At 39.5% G+C, this 13,074-nt stretch overlaps 1 protein-coding gene across 2 annotated transcripts; it reads left to right on the top strand.

Moving 5' to 3' along the window:
• Positions 1-605: 605 nt before the first annotated feature.
• On the top strand, positions 606-12,523 carry LOC106295081 (phragmoplast orienting kinesin 2). Of its 2 annotated transcripts, XM_013730858.1 has the most exons (37): positions 606-804; positions 878-1,488; positions 1,647-1,802; positions 1,884-1,967; positions 2,142-2,261; positions 2,356-2,469; positions 2,549-2,641; positions 2,711-2,871; positions 2,939-3,013; positions 3,104-3,191; positions 3,277-3,335; positions 3,428-3,491; positions 3,581-3,646; positions 3,734-3,919; positions 3,998-4,102; positions 4,192-4,427; positions 4,524-4,593; positions 4,683-4,748; positions 4,887-4,931; positions 5,024-5,103; positions 5,180-5,258; positions 5,365-6,945; positions 7,034-7,372; positions 7,447-9,723; positions 9,808-9,915; positions 9,999-10,120; positions 10,196-10,283; positions 10,375-10,449; positions 10,523-10,756; positions 10,834-10,923; positions 11,015-11,089; positions 11,165-11,223; positions 11,318-11,429; positions 11,501-11,611; positions 11,720-11,956; positions 12,075-12,197; positions 12,284-12,523. In XM_013730858.1, exons 2-37 carry the CDS (start codon positions 904-906, stop codon positions 12,416-12,418), a joined length of 8,298 nt encoding a protein of 2,765 aa, XP_013586312.1. In that variant the 5' UTR covers positions 606-804; positions 878-903; the 3' UTR covers positions 12,419-12,523. The 2 variants fall into 2 exon arrangements, 1 of the variants encoding a protein (XP_013586312.1); XR_001260950.1 differs by lacking the exons at positions 10,834-10,923; positions 11,015-11,089; positions 11,165-11,223; ... (3 more) ...; positions 12,075-12,197; positions 12,284-12,523 and having other exon boundaries at positions 10,204-10,283; positions 10,523-10,553.
• The last annotated feature ends 551 nt before the right edge of the window (positions 12,524-13,074 follow it).

The following is a 13,074-nucleotide window of genomic DNA, read 5'->3' as shown; positions in this document are numbered from 1 at the left end:
CTCACATGTACACTCTGCTATAAACTTAAAAGACATGACTATAAAGAGTTAGAATGTCACAATTACATCTGGCAGACATGAACCCAAAGTGTCCTGGATAGTTGAATATGAAATTAATAGCTATCTATCTCTACGAAGACAATAACAAAAGCCAGACCAAAACTTCCATGAAACTACTTACTCCCTCTGCAGTCTGCTCTATGCCGAAACTATAAAAGTATAGTAGTTCCGAGTACAATTGTCAACCCGGACTAATTGTTACTAACCGATCAAAATTAAACACTGACCAAAAATTAAACCAGTTTAAATTAAAGCGTATCATGATCTCGAATTTCTTTTTTTTTGAGGAAAAAAAATCTCGAAGTTTAATATATGGAAGCCGTTGGGGGAGTATATATTTGTAATTAACAACGCAATATTTGAATTTAGGATGGGCCCTCACCCCGTCTTTAGTCATTGAATATTTTTGGAAAAAAAAAAGAAAAATATGTTGCTTATTTACACAACTACCCTCATTAGCTTAAATTATTACGCCAGAAACCCCTACCCAAAAATTCAAATTTGAACTCCGCCACAAAGCACAAAACACACGATGCAATCTCAGCCGTCCGTTTCCTCATCCGCCTCTTTTACATCACCCATCTCCTTCTCCCTCCTCCTCCTTCCCTGCTGAAATCATGCGAATCTAGAGAGAGAGAGAGAGAAAGTACGAGCCCGAGTGAGTGAGACAAATTATAACAGAACTCGTCAGTAGCTAGAGAGATTTTGAATTTTTTTGTTGCTGCTCAATTTTCATTAACACAGGCAAGTAAAGTTTCAATCTTTCAGCTTCATCTCTGATTCCAAAGCCTCTAACTTTCATCAATCCTCATTGTAGATTTCGTGAAATCACCTTAAGGAACGATGTTAAGGGACGCTAAGTTATCCCGTAGAGACTCAGGCAAGCACGAGGAGATCGAGAACGTCCCCGAGAATCTCCAAGCTTCCTTCTTGTCTCAGACCAGCAACGACTCCTCTTCTTCCTCCTCCTCCATCTCTCTACCACGAGCTCCTTTAAACACGATCCACGATCCGTTGAAGGATTCCCGGAGTAGTAAGATGGATCGAACTCCGTCTAAGCCCAAACCCAAGAACCCAGATCCAGCATTGCCTTTACGGACGCCTGATAACAACAAGCACCGGTTCGGTTGGGGCGAGAGGCGTGGCTCTATCGCTAACACGACTCCTAAGACCGGTAGAGTTGTCGGGAGAGCTAACTCCGAGACCGGTTCGGCTCAGAATACGCCTACAAAGAGCGTGTCTAAGCCTCCGCCGGGGTCTTGTTACAGAGGGAAGATTGATGGGGCGGGCAGAGCTGGTGGGTATGCGTCGTTGTACAAAGGGTTGTCTAGCTCTGATAGGCAAGTTTCTGGTGTTGTTAATACCGTTGAAGTTCCTCACTTTGACCTTAAGGAGGATCCTTCTTTCTGGATGGATCACAATGTGCAGGTACCAACTCTTTTCTTTTGGGGTCCTTTACTGCCATATATGCATCTCTGGGTTCATTAGCTACACCAAGTTGCTTCTTCTAACAAGATTGTTTTTGATATTTCAATGTTTAGCATAAAGGAATTGGTTTGATGATGAGTTTATTGAATGTGTTGTAGATTCTTATACGTGTACGACCGCTTAATAGCATGGAGAAGAGTATTAATGGGTACAGTAGGTGCTTAAAGCAGGAAAGCTCGCAATGCGTAGCGTGGACTGGGCAACCAGAAACACGGTTTTTATTTGATCATGTGGCTTGTGAGACGATTGACCAGGTAAGACTCAGATCGAAAGTAGAAAATTTGCTTTCCTTTTAGTTGAAATCATGTTTTACTTATCGCTTTCTTCATTTGTAGGAAACCCTTTTTCGGGTTGCAGGTCTGCCCATGGTGGAAAATTGCTTGTCTGGCTACAACAGCTGTATCTTTGCGTATGGCCAGGTACATACATTCTTCTATCATTACAATGTTACAATGAGATTAGGTAGTTAAGTTTCCAGAATAGGACTGAGTGGAGAGTGGAGAGTGGAGAGTGGAGACAGTTTCCTTCTTTGGAATTACTTATTATGTTAACTTTCATTTCCGAACTTGTAATATTTTGTTGGGATTGTGCAGACAGGAAGTGGAAAAACATATACAATGCTTGGGGAAGTTGGTGATTTAGAAGTTAAACCAAGTCCCAACAGAGGAATGATGCCACGGATTTTTGAATTTTTGTTTGCAAGAATACAAGCTGTAATTTCTCTTATGATATTGCTTTGCTTATGTCTATTACAGACATTATTAACTTTGCTAATCACATCTTATATCATTTGGTGTTTGTTCGCAGGAGGAAGAGAGCAGAAGAGACGAGAGCCTTAAATACAATTGCAAATGCTCTTTTCTTGAGATTTACAATGAACAGATCACTGACCTTCTTGAACCGTCTTCAACAAATTTGCAGGTGATCTTAAATTTAATTTTGGTGGTGAAAGTACACAGATACGCAAGGCTTAAGTTTCTAATGTGTTCTCACTTTTTAGCTTCGAGAGGACATTAAGAGCGGTGTCTATGTGGAAAATCTCACTGAGTTTGAAGTAGAGAGTGTTCAAGACATCTTAGGGCTTATCACACAGGTTAGTATTGTTGTCTCCCAAACATTATTGTTTTATTTTCATTGTTACTAATTATCTTTGGTACAATAGGGTTCTATGAATCGAAAAGTTGGAGCCACAAATATGAACAGAGAGAGCAGCAGATCACATAGTGTATTTACATGCGTGATCGAGAGCAGATGGGAAAAAGACTCGACAACTAATATGCGTTTTGCAAGACTGAACCTGGTTGACCTTGCTGGATCAGAGAGGTAACTATGTTGCTTTTGCTTGGTATTTCCTTTGAGACCTCTTCTTACATTCTATATTCTGTAACAGGCAAAAAACTTCTGGCGCTGAGGGTGACCGCCTAAAAGAAGCTGCTAACATCAATAAGTCATTGTCCACACTAGGGTAACAAGGAACAGTTGAATCCCTTACATACACCGTTTTATCAATCACTTGTTTTACTGAATCTTGCTATTTTGTTATTATTGATTGCAGACATGTCATTATGGTTCTTGTGGATGTTGCAAATGGTAAACCAAGGCATATTCCATATCGTGATTCAAGGCTGACATTTCTTCTTCAGGTTAAATTTGAATTCATTGCCGGTCTTCGTTTAAGTTGCAGTTTATCCTTTCATGGCATTATAACGGTAACCATTTCATCTACAGGACTCACTGGGTGGCAATTCAAAAACGATGATCATTGCTAATGCTAGTCCTTCCGTCAGGTATTCTTTCAACACTAACTTGATCTAGTAATACATAAACTCGTATAGTCAGAACTTCAACTTATTGCTTCTATGGATTATCACTGTGGCAGTTGTGCAGCAGAGACGCTAAACACATTTAAATTTGCTCAGAGAGCAAAGCTAATCCAGAATAATGTAAGTTTGCACTGTTATCCATATTTTAATTGATGAGGGTCTGAATCATGAATAACCTTTGGATAAATATTATGTTTCAAATTCTTTAGGCTGTGGTCAACGAAGATTTCAATGGGGATGTCCTGGAATTACGCCGTCAAATCCGACTTCTCAAGGTGTGTATTTCTGAACTATCACTAGGTGCTCTTTATGTGTAGCTGTAAATAAGCTGAGACAGTCTTCTGTTTGTGTGTGTGGAACAGGAAGAGCTTTCCCTCCTCAAGCGCCAGAACATCTCCAGGGCATTGTCATTCGGAACAGCAACAGCCAACATTACAGAATTCCAAGTCGATTCTCCATCGAATGAATTGCCGGAGAGAGGACATCAACAGGCTAGAAACTCACTCGTGTATGAATCTGGAGGCTGTGTAAGGATGTCTAGAAAGCAGGTATACTGACTTTCAGAAATTTTAATGATTCGTATGCCTCTGCCTTGCGATTCTGCTAAAACTCTATGTATATGTCAGTTGAAATCGTTGGAGATAACACTCGCTGGCTCATTGAGAAGAGAACATGTGGCTGATGCTTCTATTAAGAATCTTGAAGCTGAGATCGAGCACTTAAACCGTTTGGTAATTCCTTTTCACCTACACTGCTCCATTCCCACTTATGTTTTAGAGTCTGAATCACTTTGTTGGCTTGTTGCCAATTTTTGTTTTAGGTTCGGCAAAGAGAGGAAGATACTAGGAGCACAAAAATGATGCTCAGGTTTCGAGAAGACAAGATACAGAGGCTAGAATCACTTCTTGGCAACCATATATCTGCAGATTCTTATTTGTTGGAAGAGAAGAATGTGCTGTCAGAAGAGATTCAGTTGCTTCAAGCTAAAATTGACAAAAATCCTGAATTGACTCGCTTTGCCCTGGAAAACATAAGGCTTCTGGACCAGCTTAGAAGGTGATATATGTTTAGCAAGTATCCAAACCTAAAATAAAAGAGAAAAATGTGTGTGTGTGTGTGTTTTCTTAAGCTTTGTTGTTATGGTACTCGCAGATTTCAAGAGTTCTATGAGGAAGGTGAGAGAGAAATTCTACAAGGAGAAGTCTCGAATCTGAGAAACCAGGTAACTTTAGTTAGCACTGTATCCTGGTATGTAATCATTCTTCTTTTCGTGTGCAATGCAATACTTAGCCCTATCTATTGATGTTGCAGCTTGTCCAGTTTCTTGATGAAAACGCTGACCGGCAAAAACATCCTGATGATGTAACAGAGCCACAGGTAACACCTACTTTCATTTTAATCTTTACATATGTTTAATTAAGATCCAGAGTGAATATGCTTCATTGGTTGCGTATCATTAGTCTTGTTGTACTTTTTATTTTATTCTATAAGTATTCTGGCTTTTCTATGGCGCAGGATGCACTACGTATTAGCAAAGAAAATTATTCACTACAGGAGGAGGTTGATACACTTTCTTTTTTAGAAGTCATTCTCTTGTTTTCTTTCTGTTCAACGATTTTAATCTCAGTTTCTTGATTTCTTTTCAATCGCAGCTAAAAAAGACCTCTAACGAGCTTGAAAAATGCCGAAGTAAACTTGGTTCTTGCCTGGAAGAGAATGCAAAGCTTAGTAGGTTAGTAAATCATATGGCCAAAGGACTTCTCATTTTCGCCATATCCATGATAAGCCTTCTCGCCCATCTTCTGCAGGGAAATCCATGATCTTCAGGCTATGGTCAGCGATATCAGAGCTTCCACACCTGATGAACATAGTTCGAACAAACAAAAGGTCTAGACAATAAGAACAGTGTGGTTTACTAATTTCTGTATTATTGGTTCTGCAGGTTATCTTTGAGCGTTTCACTTAATAGTTGAATGTTGCCAAAAAACTGCAGGCCCTGCTGGAAACTCAAAATGCTGATCGGCCCGAAACACTTGCTGGTCAGCAGGTCAACCATGTCGAAGAAATCATCAAACTACAGCTTGATTTGGATGTACTGAAAATTATACTCGATGAGGAAAGAACACTACGTGGTGATACAGAGGCACAGGCAGTTCTCTTGAAACTTAATATTGGAGAGTTGAAGGACCAACTACTCCTGATGAGCAAGCAGCAAGAAAATGTAAACAGTGAGCTGCGCGAGACAAAGTCTGTAGTTGAAGCTCTCGAGTCGCAAAACAGTATATTGATCCAAGAAGCTGTTGAGTTGAGGAGAACAAAGGAGAAGTATACTGAACTTTTACAAAAGCAAGAGCTTGACATCCCAGCAACTAAGTCCAAACAGTGCAATGAGTTCAAAGATAATCCTGCAGAGGACAATGCAATTAATGCCAAGTTCAAGAAAATGCAAGCGTCTCTTGAAAAAGCTAAGAGGTTGAACATGTTGTTCAAGAATGATATTGCTTCTAAGGCATGTGGAGATGAAGAAACGGACGAAGTTCAAAGACAAGCCGAAGCGGAAACTGCTGAGGTGATTGTCTATTTGCAGAACGAGCTCGAAGTTCTTCAGAAGGAGGTTGATGATTTCCAATCAAAAGAAAACGTGACTGAACAGCAAGTAAAGCTTTTGGAAACTCATATGGAGGAGCTGCAGGATAACTTGCGAGATATGACCATGGATAATGAGCAGTTGCAAGAAAATCTCAGAAGCAAAGAAATGGAGCTACAGATCATTTCAAACGAGATGGAACTTCTGACATCTGAGCTTGAAGAAATTTTGCTGAGTGGGAATGAAGGCCTTACAGATGCATGTTACCAAGCTGATCTAATTTCGGATTCCTTTCCAGATAAAAGGATATGGATATCTGAACAGGTTGGGGAGCTAATAAGAACAATTTCTGAGAGGGAATCAGTGATCGAAGATCTTGAAAGCTGTTTAGAGGATGCCAATAAAAAGCAGTGTGATATAGAATCCATGTTGAAGTCTCTTAGAGGGGCAGCATTAGTGATGAGTGAAGCGCACCAGAGAGAGTACGAGGAAAAGGAGACACATACTCTCCTCTTGAAGTCGCAGTTGTGCAAGAAAGCAGAGGCCATGTCAAGGCTTCTAGAGAAGCTGAAGATGGCTGAAAGTTGGATTTATGAAGCATCACACTGTGCAACAGCTTCTCTAGTAATCGTTAACCGATATTCTGAGATAATCGAATCACATACTTTTGAGTTGAAGCAAAAGGATCTCCAGCTTGAGGAATCTGCTGGAACAGTTCTTTCTCTGAACCAACAAGTACAAGATTTGGAAGCAACCTGTGAAGAATTCAGAAGCAAGCTTCTGGAAGAAGCAAAGAATGCTTCTGCTATGGAACGAAAGCTTGAAGAAATTGAGGAGACTGGCATTTCAGCCATGAAGGAGAAGCTTTCTGAGCTCAAGGGTGGCGTATCTGGACTGAGATCATGCATAAATATGTGTCAAGAACATGAAAAGTACACTGAGGCAGAGAAATCACTAGGGTCTCCAGCCCACTGTAGTGAAGAACAGGTGAGCTGCAAGTTTTCTTATTTTAACGATCATGGCTTATTATGTATTGTAGTGTTCTTAGTCCTTTACTGGAATTTTTTTCATACAGGAAAATGGAAGGAATGTAGTTGTCTCGTCTTGCATTGAGAAGACTCCAACCAAAAATCATTCGGAGCCCATGAGAGCTAGCAGTCAGGTGTCTACTGAGAGAGGTAAAGTGATTATACTGCTAAAGCAAGAAATGGAATCTGCTCTTGTAAGCTTGAAGGAGGTTCAATTTGAGATGGCCAGACTCCAGGAGGAGAAGGAAGAGCTAAAGGCGTCTGAGAAAAGAAGCTTAAGCAACTTGCACGATCTTGCTGCACAGTTCTCCAACCTTGAGACTGTGATGAATAGGATGAAAGAACAAAATGAGAACAAAATGGAAGCCACAGATCATAAACTTGAAGTAAGTAACACACTCAGATGCTATGAGTTTTCTCTCTTCTTTTTTCTTTCTAACGTTCCCAAGCTATTTTACAGACTTTGGAGCATGAACTTGCTAAGATGAAGCTAGAGGCTGGCCAGGGACATGTAGAAAACTTATGTGTTCTTCAGAAATTTGAGGAGGCTCAATGGACTATTAAAGAAGCAGATATCATGATCAATGAGCTCATAATAGCGAAAGAAATGATGAAACTTGACCTGGAGAAACAGAAGAAAAAGGAAAGAAGCTTGGTTGGAGAGAGAAACGCCTTAGTTGACAAACTGCAGGAGCTGGAATCCATAAATGTCAAAGAAAATGAAAAGGTTGAGTACCTTGAGAAGCTATTCGAGTCAAGTTTGATGGGTGTAGGAGATCTTGTCGAAGAGCTGGAAACTGTTGTCAGAAAACTACAAGACGAATCATCTGAGGCCTTGACTGGCATGGCCAATGATTTATCTGACTTGAAGTCTTCGGTTTCAGAAACAAAGTCAGCTAGGTTGTTCCTCGAGGATATCTGGTCAGAAATAATCATGAAGGATTGTGCTCTCTCAGTTCTACATCTATGCCATATGGGGGTTTTGCTTGAAACAGTTACAGGGGTCAACGCCGAAAATGGTCTGCTTCATCGTGGTCTGTGTGAATCAAACTCTTCCATAGCCGGATTAAGAGATAACAATGTCAGGTTAAGAAGGGAGCTTGAGATGTTTACAACGCTCAAGGGTAAACTGCTAGCTGATATAAAGAATGGTTTTGAGAGAGTTTCAAGAAATGAAGAAGCAACTAATCTGCTCACTACAAAATTAAGCAATTTTGAGCAGAAAATTTCAGGTTTACAGTACCAGGAGGAGCTGATGTTGCAAAGATCTGACAGCATGGGGTCTCAGCTTGATATTTTGATGAAAGAAATAGATTTGAGCAATGGGAACCTTGCAGAAACTCTGTTGGAGCAAAAGCTGCATCTGAATCAGAAAAGTGATTTCTTTGACACTGAAGTTCAACATTATTTGATGGATCTCTGCTCAAAGGATGTTGAGTCACTTGTTCTGGCGCTAAAAGTAAAAGAATGTTCTTCTTGTCTCGCAATTCTGGACAAAGAGCTTCTTGATCATCAGGCCTTCGTTGAGGATCTCAAAGAGAAATTGTTTGTTTCCCAGGTGGAGAGTGAGCTCAAAGACCTCTGTCTGGTTGATAACAAATTGGAGACCGTTTCAGATAAACAAAAGCTGACTGAAGCACAAAGAAAGATCAAGGTTCTCTCGTCAGATCTTAAACACAGTGTGCAAAAAACCGTCGAAATGGATGAGGCAAACAAGGCTTTTGGAGAAAGAGTCTTCTTCTTGGAGTCTCGCGTTTCTGACCTACAGCAAGATTTAGAGAGGAAAGATTTTGAACTTCAGAGTCTCCAACATTCACAGTCGATTGCTGCAGGAGAACTGGGTATCAAAGAAAGGGATATACAAGTTTATGCTGATGCTGTCAGTGCGTTGAAGAATGAAAACAGCTCTCTTAAGCACACGTTTATGCATTTTGGTGAAGATCAGTCTAAAGCATTAAATGTCAACAGCATAAGCATTGCCAAATGTTCTGAAGGTAGCAGAACACTGGAGAAACTAACCAGGGATGGTCTGGTATTCTCTGATCAAATGTTCGAACTGATGTGTGAAAACGCCAATAAGGCTTCGGAATTCGCAGATACTGTTCAGTCTTTGCAGATTGATGTAGAAGACTTGCTGTCTGAAAATCTGAATCTCCAGGATGAGCTTTTGCGAAAGGATGATGTTCTGAAGGGGTTGTCTTTTGACCTCAGCCTACTACAAGAATCTGCTTCCAATTCCAGGGACAAGGAAGATGAAACAAAGGAAATCATGGTTCATGTTGAAGCTTTGGAAAAGACACTAGCTTCGAGAACCTCTGAACTAGAAGAGGCTGTTTCTTTCGCCCAAATGCTTGAAGTCCAGCTGCAAGGGAGCAAAGAAATTATCTGCAACCTTGAAAAGGATACTGAAAAGGCAATGCAGTGCCGAGAGCAGCTGGCAGCAGAAAATGAAGAAATTAGAGCAGAAGCTGAAGATCTCTTGGCAGAGAAAAGCTCTCTAGAGGAGGAGCTGATCCAGACAAAAAAGGTATCTGAGAGCATGGAGATGGAGCTCTTTAATCTAAGAAATGCTCTCGGACAACTGAATGATAAAGTTGAGTCTACCCAGAGCAAATTAGATGAGACCATCGATGAGAGGGATAATCTACAAGATGAGGTTTTGTATGTGACAGAAGAACGTGGGAAAATGAAAGCTGAGGCTAAAGAATTGGAAGTTAGAATCATAGAAGCTCAAGAGGTAGACGTTAATCTTAACAAAACATGTACATTTCTCAACCCTTTTTGCATTGCTTACTAAAACTTGTTTCTCCTCTTTTTACAGATTGCTGAGTCAAGAAAGATGTATGCCGATCAGAGAGAAGAAGAAGTGAAGCTACTAGAGGGATCAGTTGAGCAGCTTGAGTATACTATCGATGCACTTGAAAATAAGGTTAGGATTAATCATTATTTACTATTTAACAGCTTAGTTTAGTCGCTGTGTTTACTTTTCTGATGGAGGCGTGTTTTCAATAGGTTAACGTTATCAAAGATGAAGCTGAAAGACAGCGTCTGCAAAGGGAAGAGCTGGAGACAGAGCTTCACACCATACGCCAGCAGATGGAAAGTGTTAGAAATGCTGATGAGGAAATGAAGAGGTTAGAAAAACATTAAGCAACATAAACTGGTATATGTTTAAAACAACTCATTTCTTTATTTTTTTGTGGTCAAAGAATTTTAGATGAAAAGCATATGGATCTTCAAGAAGCTCAGAAGCATATAGAAGCGCTTGAGAGAAAGACGGCTAATCAAATGACTGAGGTAACATTATTGTGCTATTTTAACAGTGGTGGATTTTTAAAGTCAAGTCACAAAATTACTGTTGATAATGTATATGTTTACTCTACAACAGATTACTCAACTCAGCGCGCATATCTCAGAATTAAATATGCATGCAGAGGCGCAGGCTAGAGAATACATGCATAAGGTAAAGATAGTTCCTTATAGATTGCTCTTTTTTCAAAAGACTGGCGTTACTTAGACCGTTCTATTCAAAACAGGTTAAGGAACTGGAGGCAATGGCTGAGCAAGTAAAACCAGAAATTCATGTTTCTCAAGCTGTGGACTCTTCATTGAGTAAAGGTTCTGGGAAGCCTCGGGGTTCTGGCTCTCCTTTTAGGTGCATAGGGTTGGGACTTGCCCAACAAATGAGGTCTGAGAAGGATGAGGAGCTTGCTGCTGCTAGGCAACGAGTTGAAGATCTTGAAACTGTAGTTGCAACCAAGCAGAAAGAGGTAACTAGTTGAAAATGTGTTGTACTGATACATTTGGCATCCATATAGTATTTTTATCTCTTCTTTGTTGCTCCCAGATATTTTTACTGAACTCAAAACTCGCCAAGGTGGATAGCATGACCCATGATATTACTAGAGTTATGCTCGGACTCAAACAGAATTGCGCAGTAAGTAACTGTTTTTATATGTTTCTTCTCTGCTCTTGTAACTGAAATATATTCAGTCATGATCCATCGTTCTTTTTTTCTTTTTTTACAGTCATTATTGGATAGTCAGCAAGTATCAAAGATAGCAGAGATGCTTCAACGTTATAGTTCAGATTCACGAGAAACGGTATTTTCTTTGTAAGATTAATAAGTTGTTCATATTATAATCAAAAATCTCTTGTCTGAAACTTTCCGTATATAGGATTTTGAAGTCTCTCAGCTCAAGCGGCAACTCAGTGAATATAATGAGGAAAGGCAAGGGTAAGCAAGCAAATGATTTACTCTGTCAAGTTTTCAATTAAGCAAGGTGGTTTTTGGCTCCTTCCAGATGGTTAATTACAATATCTGGATGCAGATGGCTAGAGGAGATTGAAGGAAAGCAAAGTGATTTAGTTACTGCACAGATAGAACTGGAGGAACATCGACAGCATGAGCAACTGCTCAAGAAAGAAAACGAATTCCTGAAGGTGAGAAAATCAGCAACACTATTCCATTTTAGTATCACAGAACGTATCTAACTCTTCTGACTTTTCAACAGAAGGAGAATGTTAGTCATAAAAGAAAACTAATGGAACTTGAAGGAGAAGTGGAGAAGCTTTCATCCCAGCAAAAGCCCGAGTGGAGAACTCGTGATCATGCTAGAATCAAGGCAAGAAGAAATCTCTAACTCCCTCAATACTTGTCTGTGTATTTTTTTAGTCACTTTTCTTTTTTCTAGTACTCACTACCATTTTATATATCTCATCATATGCAACAGGAAGAAAACAATGTGTTGAAACTTCAGCTTGATGAGCTCAATCTAAAGTTACGAAGAGCAGATGTGAATATTTCTCGTGCTAAAGAAGAGCTTGCTTGGTACCGAGCATCTACAGGAAAGAACCAACATTCAAACTTTGAAAAGATGCATCATTTAAGTACCAAACTGAAGGAAAGCGAAGAGGAAAGAATGCAGCTGGGTAAGCAGCTATTATGTCTCTCCACCAGTATCTTAAAGGTAAGAGAACATCATGGTTTCTCAGTGTAATCAGTTTTCTAATTCCAGTTATCTGAAACTTGTTAACCTATAATGCCTTCTAAACATCATCTTTGTGTGGGTATAAAAATTTCCTCAGGCAGCAGGTGTAACAGGAGAAGATATCACAGACATAAACCCTGAAGTTGCTGAAGAGGCACTTGAACAGCTCAAGACAAGAGTTGGTTTACTTGAAAGTGAATTGGATCACTTTAGATTAAAGGTAATATATAGTTCGATTGAAGCTTCAATCCTGTAGCCTTTTGCAGATGTATTCATAAGAGAAGTTTGTAAAAAAACTTGATGCAGGGAAAAACAAAGAGCAGAAGAAGTAGAAATCCTGAGAGGGCGATGCCTTCAATGCCTTCGCCTAGAAGAAAATCATGGAGTCAGAGTCCAAGAAAGATGTCTCAGGTTCCTTTTTTCACTTCTGTAGACAGGTGAAAGAATGATATGTTTGTATGAGTAAAACTAGTCTTTGTAAGATTCATGTATGCTTAAAATGTAATTTGTAAATCATATTGAAAGGAATGGTCAGCATTTTTCTCATCCCAAAACAATGCATTAACTTGATAAGATGAGATGATAACCCTGCTAAACCATACTGGCATGAATTAGTGAACCCAAAACCAGTTCAATACCATCTATTTTACTAAAAATAATAATAACCTAGGGAAAGACTTGGATTGGAAGGATGGTCAAAAGAGATATCCATATTTACACTTTCTATTTAGAAATTGAATGAATCAAAATTTGACAGTATTGTATTGGATAACCAATATATAAACAAACTCAATTTATAAAAATATGAAATCATTAAAACATGCCAAGGCACTAATTGGATGGTTTAGATTATATAATCTTTGCTAGTGTAAGTAAAAGTTAAGGGGATGCAACTTAGGAAAAAAAGCAAATTAATTCGAACCATATTTTGAGTGATTAGAGAGAACTACAGTATTGCAAACATTTACGTAGGAGATGGATTACACCCCTCCACAAGGCCCATCGAATAACAGGTCCTAATCCAGCAAGTTGGATTAGTTTGGTCGGTTCTGCGGTTAAACACGTCAGCTCGACCTTAGAGTACTTTTAGCCGGTCG

The sequence above is a fragment of the Brassica oleracea genome, chromosome C5, assembly GCF_000695525.1.
Source record: "Brassica oleracea var. oleracea cultivar TO1000 chromosome C5, BOL, whole genome shotgun sequence".
Taxonomy (NCBI): domain Eukaryota; kingdom Viridiplantae; phylum Streptophyta; class Magnoliopsida; order Brassicales; family Brassicaceae; genus Brassica; species Brassica oleracea.
Note: the sequence above shows the minus strand (reverse complement) of the source record. Positions and strands in the feature narration are given on the sequence as shown.

Bases quoted from the DNA above. Each gene is read 5' to 3' on its own strand.
- LOC106295081 (XM_013730858.1), top strand. From the start codon at position 904: ATGTTAAGGGACGCTAAGTTATCCCGTAGAGACTCAGGCAAGCACGAG. The intron at 3,192-3,276 runs GTTAAATTTGAA...TTTCATCTACAG, and splicing joins GGCTGACATTTCTTCTTCAG to GACTCACTGGGTGGCAATTC. The intron at 5,259-5,364 runs GTCTAGACAATA...AAAAAACTGCAG, and splicing joins ATAGTTCGAACAAACAAAAG to GCCCTGCTGGAAACTCAAAA.